This window comes from Dendrobates tinctorius, unplaced genomic scaffold, assembly GCF_039654945.1.
Source record: "Dendrobates tinctorius isolate UK_male_01 unplaced genomic scaffold, ASM3965494v1 ptg000003l, whole genome shotgun sequence".
NCBI classification, from domain to species: Eukaryota; Metazoa; Chordata; class Amphibia; order Anura; family Dendrobatidae; genus Dendrobates; species Dendrobates tinctorius.
Window position 1 is genome coordinate 51,280,457 of NW_027361671.1, and position 13,939 is coordinate 51,294,395.

At 48.7% G+C, this 13,939-nt stretch overlaps 1 protein-coding gene across 7 annotated transcripts in view; it reads left to right on the forward strand.

Moving 5' to 3' along the window:
- Positions 1-13,939, forward strand: part of YTHDC2 (YTH N6-methyladenosine RNA binding protein C2) — a 226,407-nt gene that overhangs the window by 118,357 nt on the left and 94,111 nt on the right. For all 7 annotated transcript variants that reach the window (XM_073552136.1, XM_073552137.1, XM_073552138.1 and 4 more), the window contains exon 13: positions 8,727-8,792. In XM_073552136.1, the coding sequence (XP_073408237.1) occupies positions 8,727-8,792 (66 nt within the window). The remainder of the gene's footprint in view (positions 1-8,726; positions 8,793-13,939) is intronic.

The window sequence follows — 13,939 nt, forward strand, 5'->3', positions numbered from 1 at the left end:
GGTTTTTCGGACCGAGTCATTAATACAATGATCCAGGCTAGGAAGCCTTCCTCTTCCATGGCCTATTATCGAGCCTGGAAGGCCTATTAAGGCTGGTGTGAGTCTAGTCACATCACACCTATGCCCTGTTCCCTGCCATCTGTCCTAGCTTTTCTCCAGGCAGGGTTAGATGGCGGTCTGGCCCTAAGTTCCTTGAAAGGCCAGGTATCTGCTCTTTCTATTCTTTTTCAAAAGAATTTGGCCTCCCGCTTACAGGTTAAGACCTTTCTGCAAGGAGTGGCACATGCGGCCCCTCCTTACAGATCCCCTGTGGCTCCATGGGATCTTAACTTGGTCTTGAAAGCCTTAACAGGTTCACCCTTTGAACCCCTACAGGAAGCTCCCATGTCTTTGTTGTCCTGGAAGGTGGTATTTCTCATAGCCATCACCTCTATTAGGCGGGTTTCAGAATTAGCAGCATTGTCCTGTCGTCCTCCATTCCTAATTATGCACCAGGACTAGGTTGTTTTGCGGCCTCCTAACTTTCTTCCCAAGGTGGTATCGGCCTTCCACCTGAACGAGGATATAATCCTTCCGTCATTTTGTCCTGCTCCAACCCATCCTCTGGAGCGTTCTTTGAATAAGCTAGACCTGGTCAGGGCGATAAGGATCTATCTGGCCAGGACCGCTCCTTTTAGGAAGGCGGACTCGCTGTTTGTTATCACCAATGGGGTGAGAAGAGGCTTGCCGGCCTCTAAGGCAACAATTGCCCGCTGGATCAGAATGGCAATTCTGGAGGCCTACCGGGTAAAGGACAGGGTGTCCCCTGCTGGGGTCAAGGCCCATTCAACCCGTGCGGTGGGCGCCTCCTGGGCGGTACACAACAGGGCATCAGCCATGCAGTTGTGCAAGGCTGCCACATGGTCATCCGTGCATACCTTTTCAAGGTTCTATAAGGTCCATACCTATGCTTCAGCGGACGCCAGCTGTTGTGAGTTCATTTTCTCCTTCGTCACTGGGGTCTGGTGAACTCCCTATTCTGGTAAAGGAAGGTAATGAGCCTGATTATCAGGCACCTGAGTCTAATGAGGATGACTGGCTGAGTGGAGTCACGGACTGGATATAAGGCTGCTGACGCCCTTCTGCCCTGCGGGTGATTTCTCTGTGGATTTCTAGGACACCAGTCTGATTCCTGCTCCTCTAAAGCTAAGTTTCTGTTTTGCCTGTTAGCTTTTTGTTTTGTTTTTTGTTTTCCTTGCTTTTCAGTATTCTGCCATTCCCTTCTGGGGTGAGCTGAATCTCCTTTTGCTTGTAGCTCTGTCTTCAGTATATTCCTGAGTACTGACATAGCTTTTTTGAAGCCTAGCGTCTTCAGGGCCTTTTTCACTGTCAGTCTGTTGGCTCTTATTTTCATAGGGTTTTTCACGGATTGCAGACAGCAGCCTTCCTGTCCTTTTCTATTTAGTTAGCTTGGGCCCCTCTTTGCTCAGTCTATCTTTCTGTCTGTGTTAGTATTTTCATCTTGCTTCACCGTCATTATATATTGGGGGCTGCCTATTGCTTTGGGGTCTGCTCTGGGGCAGTTTAGATTTCCCCTTTCTTTCTTTAGGCCTATTTAATTCTCCGGCTGTGATCGAGGGGTCTAGGGCATCGTAGGAACCCCCCACGGCTACTGCTAGTTGTGTTGATAGGTTCAGGGGTTTGCAATCCGATAGCTGCCAACTTCTCTGATTTTCTGGACTTAGCTAGCATTTCTGTTTTTGCCTCCTACGGTGACTCAATCATAACAGAATCACCCGCCATACCGCAGATCCTAGGGTACTCAATAGCAGGAAAGAATTGTGTTTAATAAAAAAAAAAAAAAAAGGGTGTGTGAATATTCTTTCCTCTATATCTCTGAGGCCGTAGGGGGAATTTTTTTTTCTCTCTCAATGGAGATAAAGCAATTGTCTGATCGTGCGGAAGTGCGGGGAATTTCCGCCTACCTTGCTTGTTCGCATGCTGTTGAACCAAAGATCCCTACACCTGATGTATTTTTTGGGGATCGATCTAAATTTTTGAGTTTCAAAAATAATTGTAAATTATTTTTTGCCTTGAAGCCTAACTCGTCAGGGAGCTCCGCGCAGCAGGTTAAAATTGTCATCTCTTTGCTGCGTGGCGATCCCCAGGATTGGGCGTTTTCTTTGAAACCAGATGATCCTATTCTGACTAATGTGAACGCATTCTTTCAAGCTTTGGGGTTGTTGTATGACGAACCTAATGCTATTGATCAGGCTGAAAAGACCCTGTTGGCATTGAACCAGGGTCGAGATTCTGCAGAGTTGTACTGTCAAAAGTTCCGAAAGTGGGCGGTCCTTACTACCTGGAATGATAAAGCCTTGGCTGCTCTCTTTCGGAAGGGTTTGTCAGAAGCCGTAAAAGATACTATGGTGGGATTTCCTGTTCCCTCTGGTCTGGACGATTCTATGTCATTAGCCATTCAGGTTGATCGGCGTTTACGTGAACGCAGGATTGCACGAGAGGTGTTGCCACAGGTTGAACAGACGTCTGAACCTATGCAATGTGATAGAGTTTTGTCTAAGGCGCAACGTCAGGAGTTCAGAAGGCGTAATAAGCTGTGTTTTTTCTGTGGAGATGCCTCGCATATTATTTCTGTTTGTCCTAAACGAGAGAAACGCTTTGCACACACGTTTTCTGTTGGTGGTGTTCAACCTAAGTTTCTTCTGGCAATTACTCTGATCTGCTCCCTGTCCACATTTTCCGCCAAGGCTTTTGTGGATTCGGGAGCAGCGCTAAACCTAATGGACTTGGATTTTGCTAAACGTTGTGGATTTCCGATGACACCTCTGCAGACGCCTATCCCTTTGAGGGGGATTGATGCTACTCCTTTGGCTAAAAATAAACCTCAGTTTTGGACCCAGGTGGTCATGCGGGTCGCCCCAGACCATCAAGAAAATTGCAGATTTTTGGTATTGCATGGTCTGCATGATGCCGTTGTTCTGGGGTTTCCCTGGTTGCAAATTCATAATCCAGTTTTGGATTGGAAATCTGTGTCTGTGGTGAGTTGGGGTTGTCGGTGTGCCTTTAGTGAGGCTCTGGTTTTTTCCACCTCTCCTCAGTCGCATGATGTTCCTGACTATTTGGCGGACTTTTATGATGTATTTAGTGAGAATGAGTCTGCGTCCTTGCCTCCTCATAGGAGTTATGACTGTGCAATTGAACTAAGCCCGGGGTGTAAATTTCCCAAGGGTCGGCTCTTCAATTTATCTGTACCCGAGCACGAGGCTATGCGGTCCTATATTAAGGAGGCGTTGGAGAAGGGTCATATTAGACCATCCTCTTCACCCTTGGGTGCCGGTTTTTTTTTTGTGGCCAAAAAGGATGGTTCTTTAAGGCCTTGTATTGATTATCGTGCCCTCAATAAAATTACTATTAAATATCAGTATCCGTTACCCCTGATTTCGGATCTATTCTCTAGAGTTAGAGGTGCTTGCTGGTTTACCAAGCTTGACCTCAGGGGGGCGTATAATCTTTTCCGCATTAAGCAGGGGGATGAATGGAAGACGGCGTTTAATACTCCGGAGGGACATTTTGAGTACCTGGTGATGCCTTTTGGGCTCACTAATGCCCCTTCTGTCTTCCAGTGCTTCATGAACGATATTTTCCGAGACTTTGTCGATAAATTTTTGATTATCTATCTGGATGATATTTTGATCTTCTCCAAGGATTGGGATTCTCATGTGGAACATATTCGGACTGTGTTCCGGATCTTGAGGGAGAATTCCTTGTATGTCAAAGGATCGAAATGCCTTTTGGAGTACAGAGGATTTCATTTTTGGGATTTATTTTGTCTCCGTCAACTATTGAAATGGACCCGGCCAAGGTACAGGCAATTTATGATTGGGTTCAGCCCACTTCTTTGAAGGCCATCCAGAAGTTTTTGGGTTTTGCTAATTTTTATCGGAAATTTATAGCAAAATTTTCTAGTATTGCCAAGCCATTGACTGATCTGACTAAGAAGGGTGCTGATCTGTTGAATTGGTCTCCTGAGGCTGTTGCTTCCTTTCAGGAGCTGAAGCGAAGATTTACCTCCGCCCCGGTTTTGCGGCAACCTGATGTCTCACTCCCGTTCCAGGTAGAGGTGGATGCTTCTGAGATTGGTGCAAGAGCTGTTTTGTCCCAAAAGGATCCTGTAACATCTAAAATGAATCCCTGTGCTTTCTTTTCCCGAAAGTTCTCTCCATCTGAACGTAACTATGATGTGGGGAATCGGGAACTGTTGGCCATGAAATGGGCATTTGAGGAGTGGAGACATTGGTTGGAGGGAGCTAAACATCAAGTTGTGGTCCTCACTGACCACAAGAATTTGATTTACCTAGAGTCGGCTAAACGCTTGAACCCTAGACAGGCTAGGTGGGCCTTGTTTTTTACACGTTTTGATTTTGTGGTCTCTTTTCTTCCTGGAACTAAGAATGTCAAGGCAGACGCCCTCTCTAGGAGTTTCTTTGCTGATTCTCTTGTGGTGACCAAGCCTGCTACCATCTTAGGTGAAGGGGTAGTTCTTTCTGCCATCTCGCCCGATTTGAGACTTGCTCTGCAAGAGTTCCAGGAGGACAAACCTGAGCGTTGTCCCAGTGGAAAGTTGTATGTTCCTGACCAGTGGAAGAAGAGAGTGATGTCTGAAGTTCATTGCTCTGCATTGGCTGGTCATCCAGGTATTTTTGGTACTAGAGATCTGGTGAGTCGCTCTTTTTGGTGGCCCACCTTGTCTCATGATGTCAGGAATTTTGTGCAGTCCTGTGGGACTTGCTTCCGGTCTAAATCTTGTTCTCGCTCTAGTGGGTTGTTGATGCCTTTGCTGGTCCCCAGGAGGCCATGGACCCATATTTCAATGGATTTCATCTCTGATATGCCGGTCTCTCAAAGAATGACTGTTATTTGGGTGATTTGTGATAGGTTCTCTAAGATGGTTCATCTTGTACCACTCCCTAAGTTGCCATCTTCCTCTGAGTTGGTGCCCCTGTTTTTGCAACAGGTGGTTCGCTTACACGGGATTCCTGAGAACATTGTGTCTGACAGAGGAGTTCAGTTTGTGTCTAGATTTTGGAGGACTTTCTGTTCCAAGCTGGGAATTCAGTTGTCCTTCTCCTCTGCTTTCACCCTCAGACCAATGGGCAGACAGAGAGAACAAACCAGACCTTGGAGTCGTATTTGAGATGTTTTATTTCCGCTGATCAGGATGATTGGGTTTCGTTTTTGCCTTTGGCCGAATTTGCTTTAAATAATAGAGCTAGTTCTGCCACATTGATGTCACCTTTTTTTTGTAACTTTGGGTTTCATCCTCGATTTTCTTCAGGGCAGGTGGAGCCTTCTGCCTGCCCAGGTGTTGACACTGTGGTGGAGAGAATGCACCAGATCTGGGACCAAGTGGTGGATAAGTTATCTCTCTCCCAGGAAAAGGCCCAGCGGTTTTCCAATCGACATATGACCATTGGTCCCCAGTTTAAGATTGGTGATATGGTGTGGTTATCATCAAAAAATATTGCTATGAAGGTGGCTTCTCCTAAGTTTAAGCCTAGATTTATTGGACCTTACAAGATTTTGGAGATTATTAATCCGGTCTCTTTTCGTTTGGCTCTTCCTGTCACATTTAAAATCCATAATGTGTTCCATAAGTCCTTGTTGAAGAGGTTTGTTGAACCAGTTGTTCCTGGGGTGGCACCTCCAGACCCTGTATTGGTTGAAGGTAACATGGAATATGAGGTAGAGAAAATACTGGATTCCCATCTGGCTAGACGGAGACTCCAGTATTTGGTTAAGTGGAAGGGTTATGGTCAGGAGGATAATTCCTGGGTCTCTGCCTCTGATATTCATGCCAAAAGATTGGTGCGTGCATTTCATCGGGCTCACCCTGATCGCCCTGGTGGCGTGGTTGAGGGTTCGGTGACCCCTCCTCAAGGGGGAGGTACTGTTGTGAGTTCATTTTCCCCTTCGTCACTGGGGTCTTGTGAACTCCCTGTTCTGGTAAAGGAAGGTAATGAGCCTGATTATCAGGCACCTGAGTCTATTGAGGATGACTGGCTGAGTGGAGTCACGGACTGGATATAAGGCTGCCGACGCCCTTCTGCCCTGCGGGTGATTTCTCTGTGGACTTCTAGGACACCAGTCTGATTCCTGCTCCTCTAAAGCTAAGTTTCTGTTTTGCCTGTTAGCTTTTTGTTTTGTTTTTTGTTTTCCTTGCTTTTCAGTATTCTGCCATTCCCTTCTGGGGTGAGCTGAATCTCCTTTTGCTTGTAGCTCTGTCTTCAGTATATTCCTGAGTACTGACATAGCTTTTTTGAAGCCTAGCGTCTTCAGGGCCTTTTTCACTGTCAGTCTGTTGGCTCTTATTTTCATAGGGTTTTTCACGGATTGCAGACAGCAGCCTTCCTGTCCTTTTCTATTTAGTTAGCTTGGGCCCCTCTTTGCTCAGTCTATCTTTCTGTCTGTGTTAGGCCGGTTTCACATTAGCGCTTTTTAAGCGCACGCACGGCCGGGGGTAGCTCCGCCCCCGAGCCGGCTCTCTGCCCGGCGTGCCCGCCCCTTGCTTGTAGCGCCGCCTACTAGCGGACAGCGGCGCCTGCGATCGGCGCACCCTATCTTTAGCATAGGGTGCGCAGATCGTGCGCAGGCCGTGCGCTAGTTGCGCTTTGACCTGCGCTGCGCACTTTTGACGGTGCGCCGTGCGCGCCAAAATCCGAAAAGTTTGATTTTGGCGCGCACGGCGCACCGTCAAAAGTGCGCAGCGCAGGTCAAAGCGCAACTAGCGCACGGCCTGCGCACGATCTGCGCACCCTATGCTAAAGATAGGGTGCGCCGATCGCAGGCGCCGCTGTCCGCTAGTAGGCGGCGCTACAAGCAAGGGGCGGGCACGCCGGGCAGAGAGCCGGCTCGGGGGCGGAGCTACCCCCGGCCGTGCGTGCGCTTAAAAATTGCTAATGTGAAACCGGCCTTAGTATTTTCATCTTGCTTCACCGTCATTATATGTTGGGGGCTGCCTATTGCTTTGGGGTCTGCTCTGGGGCAGTTTAGATTTCCCCTTTCTTTCTTTAGGCCTATTTAATTCTCCGGCTGTGATCGAGGGGTCTAGGGCATCGTAGGAACCCCCCACGGCTACTGCTAGTTGTGTTGATAGGTTCAGGGGTCTGCAATCCGATAGCTGCCAACTTCTCTGGTTTTCTGGACTTAGCTAGCATTTCTGTTTTTGCCTGCTACGGTGACTCAATCATAACAGCCAGCCTAGGCAGAAGAATCTTGCAGGCGGCAGTGGTGAGTTCTCCGACCTGAAGGAAGTTTCTGTCTTTTCCCACCCCAGGGACCGCTTTTGGACGTCCCACGGTTCCTGTGTCCCCCAATGAGACAAAAGAGAAAACAGGATTTTGGTTGCTTCCCGTAAAATCTGTTTCTCAGAGTCTTCATTGGGGGACACAGCGCCCTCCCATAATTTATTACGTGTAATGAATATATGATGGCTTACATAATAATGTCTCCTCCTACTGCTTTTTCACTAACTGATTGTCCTACAGCCGGTCAGAGGGGTGTATACTGCGGAGGCGGTGTTAACATTTTTTCATCAATAGTGTCAACCTCCTAGTGACAGCAGCACACAACCACAGTTCCTGTGTCCCCCAATGAAGACTCTGAGAAACAGATTTTACGGTATGCAACCAAAATCCTGTTTGATCTTTTCACCCCCAATTTTTATTTTCCCAAGGGTAACAGAACCCCAAAAGTTATTGTGCAATTTGTCCTGAGTACGCTGATACCCCATATGTGGGAGTAAACCACTATTTGGGCGCATGTCAGAGCTCAAAAGGGAAGCAGCGCCATTTGACTTTTTTGGCTGGAATTGAGATCGGACGCCATGTCGCGTTTGGAAAGCCCCTGATGTGTCAAAACAGTGGAAACTCCCCAATTCTAACTCCAACCCTAACCCCAACACACCCCTAGCCCTTACCCTAGCCGTAATGGGAAAATAGAAATAGATTTTTTTTTATTTTATTATTCTGCGTCACAGCTCAGCCCAGTGATTGGCTGCAGGTGCCATGTGTTCTGCAGTTGTGGCATCAATGCCACAGCCTGTTAAAGGGAATCTGCCACCCCTTTTTTGAGATATCATATAATGATATCATTCAATTGTGTGCCACATAAGGATTCTCTTAGAACTTTTGCTTCCCCCTGACCCCGCACCTTTCATGCATAAATACCTTTTTTATATCGGTTCAGATGTATGTAAACTGCCGCTGTCCGGTCCTCTGGGCGGGGTTTATTCACCTGCTCCCCCCTCCCTGTCTTGCTCTGCGCATTTCTTCTCTCTCTCTCCCTCTCTCTCCCTCTCTCTCCCTCTCTCTCCCTCTCTCTCCCTCTCCTTCCCGGAACCTTTAAAATTCTTCATTCAGCGGATCCGTAAAAAAAAAAACGGATCCGGTGCCATCCTTTCACATCAGTTACAAACAGATCCGCTTTTTGGCAAATTTTAACTGACACAAAGAACTGAAGTGTAAAACAGGCCTAAGATTTGCAGCACTGGACTGAGAACGAACATGTAAAAGCTGCACTACATACACATGACCTCAGTGTCTTCACTTGTACATGAATAGGCACCCGGGATCAGGGTGGTCACTTGTCAATTTTGCACTGCTATACACTTGTATGAGATTATCCGTCTACATTTTAAGCAGAAATGTTTCCAAATTTGTTTCCATTAGGACGGCTCTGGACTGGGCGAGACATTTTGGTCAAACTGAAGTTGTTGACCTCTTGGAATCATACAGGTAAACGTGATTTACTAGTTCTAAATTTTCTCCTCATATAATTTTAATACTACATTTTCACTTGTGTTAATTGTACGACAGGTCAGCTTGCTTTAGGCTTGGGCTCCACTTTCAGCATTACCGTACTTCTAGCGACACTAATGTTTCACTATGGAGATAAGTTAGTGCGTGAAAATCGCCAAATATCTCTTGTTCCCCAATTTCCTAGCAGCTTTTCTTCCCATAGGAAAAGACTGAATTTTCCAGCGTTGTGTAATAGACAGTAATAGGCAACTTCTATTGACATGCCCTCGGAGGACATAATGATTACAGTGTTTTAAAGGGCTTATGCCTTTTACTATTGTATTGTACCATAAGGTTGCTGTGGTCTAAAAAACAAAAGGATCTGATACTAACTTTTCCTGGTGCAGTGCTGCTTCTCTGTTGCTGCTGCAGTCTCTGTAGATTGTTGCAGTAGTGAAGTCACATCTGCAGTGCTGCAGCCCTTTCCCGAGCAAGAATAAGACACTGGTCTTGGCGATTGGTTACAGTGGTTACAAGGATTGGAGGCACGACATCACGACTGCGGCCAGTCAATAAAGACTGGAGCAGAGATGGAGAAGTAGCACTTTACTCGGGGATGATGAGTAACAGCTCTGTCTATTTTAGACCCCTGAAACATTAAGGTACAATAAAATGTGAAAAGGCCAACCCCATTAAGATGATCATTCAGATTCTGTAATTTGTAATCAAATGCCACCAGTAATACAACGTGGATGAGAGAAGTCTGAAAAATTGGTTTGGAAAAAGGATTCAGCTTTAGATATCACAACTAGTTGGTAGGTTTCTGACAGCGGTTATCTCCCTACACCTATAGCAATAGGACAGTGAGCATGCACATGTGGGGAAGCTGGCTGTACCTTAGCCTGGTGGGTGGTAGTAACATAACATAGTAACATAGTTTTGAAGGCTGAAGGAAGACCTTATGTCTGTCTAGTTCAGCCTATTTTTAGTGCAGCTGTTCTGCATTGTTGATCCTGGGGAAGGCAAAAAACCCACAGAGTAGAAGCCAATTTTCTCCATAGGGAAAAAAATTCCTTCCCCTAAGCTGGGTCAACCATCTACCTATAATATTATGTTATTCGTAACCTTCTATACTGTTACTCACAAGAAAAGCATCCATTCCTTTCTTAAATTCATTCAGTGAGTTGGCCATCACCACTTCCTCTGGAAGAGAATTCCAGAGCCTCACTGCTCTTACCGTGAAGAACCCTCTTCTATGCTGGTGCAGAAATTGTCTTTCTTCCAAACGAAGAGAATGCCCCCTTGTTCTTGTCACAGTCCTTGGTACAAACAGTTCATTGGAGAGATCTCTGTATTCCCCTCTGATATACTTGTACATATATATTAGGTCTCCCCTAAGTCTTCTCTTTTATAGAGTAAATAGACCTAATTTTGATAACCTTTCTGGGTATTGTAGTGAACCAACTCCATTTATCATTTAAGTAGCCCGCCTTTGAACCATTTCAAGTGATCTGGATGTTACCTCAAGCATTGATCTTTGTTATTTCTCGTTCGCCTTATTGGGGGACACAGAGACCATGGGTGTATGCTGCTGCCACTAGGAGGCTGACACTATGCACAAAAAAAGGTTAGCTCCTCCTCCGCAGTGTACACCCCACCGACCGGCAGGAAGTTCCTCAGTTTAGCTTAGTGTCAGTAGGAGGTGGACACGGGTCTTTCATTAGACCCATATCTACCTCGATGTGCGTCGTTCCTTTTCAGGTTCCAGGAGGGATACAGTGTGAAGAGTCACAACTGTACTCCCACAAAGAGGCTATGAGTACGGCGTGTACTGCCACCCCGTATCCTCTTAGTTCTCCGGGCGGACCACAGGCTGAGCACAGGTGTCGTGCCAGCGAAAACAGATGGTCCTTGCCCCCCGCCTCCCACCCACTCGCCCACCAGAGCCTGTCGGTTGGACGAGGCGCGAATATGTAGAAGATGAGCAGACAGCGTGGGATACAGAAGGTACCTTTATTGGAGCACCGGAACATAAAGCCACAAGATGACCCGGGAGCGGCGCCAAAGTAGTGCCGCAGATTCTCGCACTGCTCGCGCCGTCCGACGGTCGTCGCATCCCTTTTTGGCCCCGGCGGCGGTGCGGGCCTTCTTCACCCCACCGCCGGTATTCTTGTGAGGGTTGCGTCTGGGAGCAGGGCTATGGCGGTGTCTCCTTTAGGGGCGGACGCGGCTGCGTCGCAATTCTTCCGCGCCGCCCTGTGCTGACAGGCGGCCGCCGTTTCAAATTTAGTCCCCGGCTTCAGTTTGGGCCTTTGCGCCCGTCGCGGCCACGCCCCCCGTTCATTATCATAGGCCGGCTGCGCTCCCGCCCGTTCCTAAGCCCTCCCACCGCCTCTCTAGTCTTGTGGCTGGGAAGGGGGAGGAGGCGGTTCTTCCCTCTGGTGCAGGCGGCTAGCTCCGCCTTTCTTCTTACACAGAGACCGCGCTTTTTGATTCCTCACATCAGGCTGCCGCCATCTTTGCAGCCTGACAGCCGGAGACTACAGCAGATGCCATCTTTTGGGGACACCGGACCGTGAGTAGTTCTGCAACTGCAGACTGACACCCTACCCTGCCTTGCTGTCCCCCAACCCTCCGGCACTTCCGCAGATTTTTTTTGCATGCTCCTCTTGCAATCGCAAATTCCCCTCTGCCGGGACTGCAGCAATCCCGTTCAGCAGGATGCCGTCCAGGAGCCATCTACTGCGCCACGTGAAATCGAACCCCCCATTCCTGGCTGGGCCTCGTCCCTTTCACAATCTGTGGCAGACCTCACCAGGGTGTCTCAGTCCCTAGTTGGCCGTTCTTGATAAGTTGCCCCTGGACACTTCTGCAGGGTCCAGCAGGTCGCAAGACGTTCCATCTGAGCCAGCTAGCAGATGCCGCGAAAGGCCCAGGCAGGATCCACGGCTGGAATCCTCTCCTGGTCTCTCATCGGCACCTAGTCCTTCCCAGCAGTCGCCCTCCCGTGCCTCCTCACCCGAGTCAGGTGAAGCGTTCTCGGATATGTCCTCTGAAGGGATTTTAGAGCTGGATTCTGACCAGGACGCGGACATGAAGGTTACGGTACAGAACCTCATTGCTGCGATTAACCACACCTTCGAAATATCTGACTCCCCTGCGAAATCCTCAGATCAGGAGGTTTCGTTCAGACGGGCACAAACACCATCCAGGGTATTCGCCTTCCACTCTGAGTTTGGCAAGATCCTTGCCAGGGAAAGAGAAAACCCGTCCAGGCGATTTCAAAGAGGGAAGCGTCTCAGCGTGCTGTATCCGTTGGCTAAAGAGCTCTCTGACAACTGGTCTGCTTCCCTGTCGGTGGACGCACCCGTGTCCAGACTTTCTAATAACACGGTTCTCCCGCTTTCAGGTGTAGCGTCACTAAAGGATTCTAATGATAGAATTATAGAATCCTTGGCAAAGTCAGCATTCGCGGCGGCTGCAGCGGCGCTATGTCCAGTCTTTGCCTCATCTTGGGTGGCAAAGGCCATAGCCACTTGGGCAGAGGATCTCCGTAAGGGCATCCTAGATAAGGCCCAACCAGAGCAATTGACCGATCTGGCCAACCAGATTTCCCATGCAGGGGATTATCTGCTTTCTGCTTCCTTGGATGCCGCGTCTCGCGCTGTTCAGGCGTCAAGCAACGTTGTGGCAATCCGACGTACAATTTTGCTCAAGGCTTGGCAGGCGGACTTGTCTTCTAAAAAGTCTCTTACCAATCTGCCTATTCATGGAGCGCGTCTCTTTGGGTCCCAGCTGGACCAGATTATTAAGGACGCCACTGGAGGCACGAGTTCTCTCCTCCCTCAGTCTAAACCTCGCAGACCCCCGCCAAGGCGTCAGTTCCGGCCCTTTCGGGCTTACCGCCGCTTCAATACGGCAGAGAACTTCTCTAACCAACAAAGACCACAGGTACGCCAGGATAGAAAGACGGTGTCCTTCAGACCCACTCCCTCCTGGCGATCTCACTCCTCCCAGGGCAGACCCTCCAGGTCCAGATCTGGACGGTCCACGTTAGCATGACTGTCAACGAACTCCCGAGGGTCCCTCCCAATTGGGAGGTCGACTCTGTTTCTTCAGGGATACCTGGCTGGCCTCAGTAGAGAACGCTTGGGTCAGGGAGCTTGTATCTTCAGGGTACAAGATAGAGTTCATTTCTCGTCCACGGGATCGCTTCTTCGAGTCCCGTCCTCCAAAAGATCCAGCCTTAGTTCCGGGGTTCTTGCATCCATCGCCTCTCTCCTCAGTTCCGGGGTGATTGTGCCCGTTCCCGAATCAGAACGTTTCACAGGGTTTTCTTCAAACCTGTTCGTGGTGCCGAACAAAGGCGGGACAGTTCGCCCCATCTTGGACCTCAAATTACTCAACAGGAGAGCCCGACTGCGTCATTTCCGAATGGAGTTTCTTCGGTTAATCGCTTCCATGGAGACGCGGGAGTTCATGTGTTCAATAGACATTCAAGATGCCTATCTACATGTTCCCATATTCTCCGGGCATCAGAAATTCCTGCGATTCGCCAGGAACATTATCAATTTTGTGCACTGCCGTTCGGTCTTGCCACCGCACCCAGAGCATTTACAGAGATCATGGCGGCGTTGATGGCCTGGTGGAGAATCAGAGGTCTCGTTCTTTTTCCGTACCTCGACGACATTCTGATCAAAGCTCCATCCTTTCGTCAAGCTCGCCAAAGTCTTACCTGACCAATTTCGGGTGGCTCATCAACGAAAAGAAGTCCTGTCTTGTCCCGACACAACGTCTTGTGTTTCTGGGTCTATTGTTCGACACTCGTCGATCGAGGGTTTTTCTCCCTCAAGAGAAAATTGGCTCCCTGCAACGGGATGTACGATCGCGGCCGCTCATGAGACTTCCATCTCTCCGGACAACCATCAAAGTCCTGGGAAAGATGGTGGCGGCAACAGAGGCGGTCCCCTTTGCCCAATTTCACTCCAGACCTCTCCAACTCGCCATCCTATCCCGGTGGAACAGGTCTGTCCTTTCCCTGGATCGCCCATTTCGTCTTTCAAACCATGTCAAGCAGTCCCTCAATTGGTGGCTGACGTCTCCTCTCATCTCCCTAGGACGGTCATTCCTCCCCTTTCACTGGC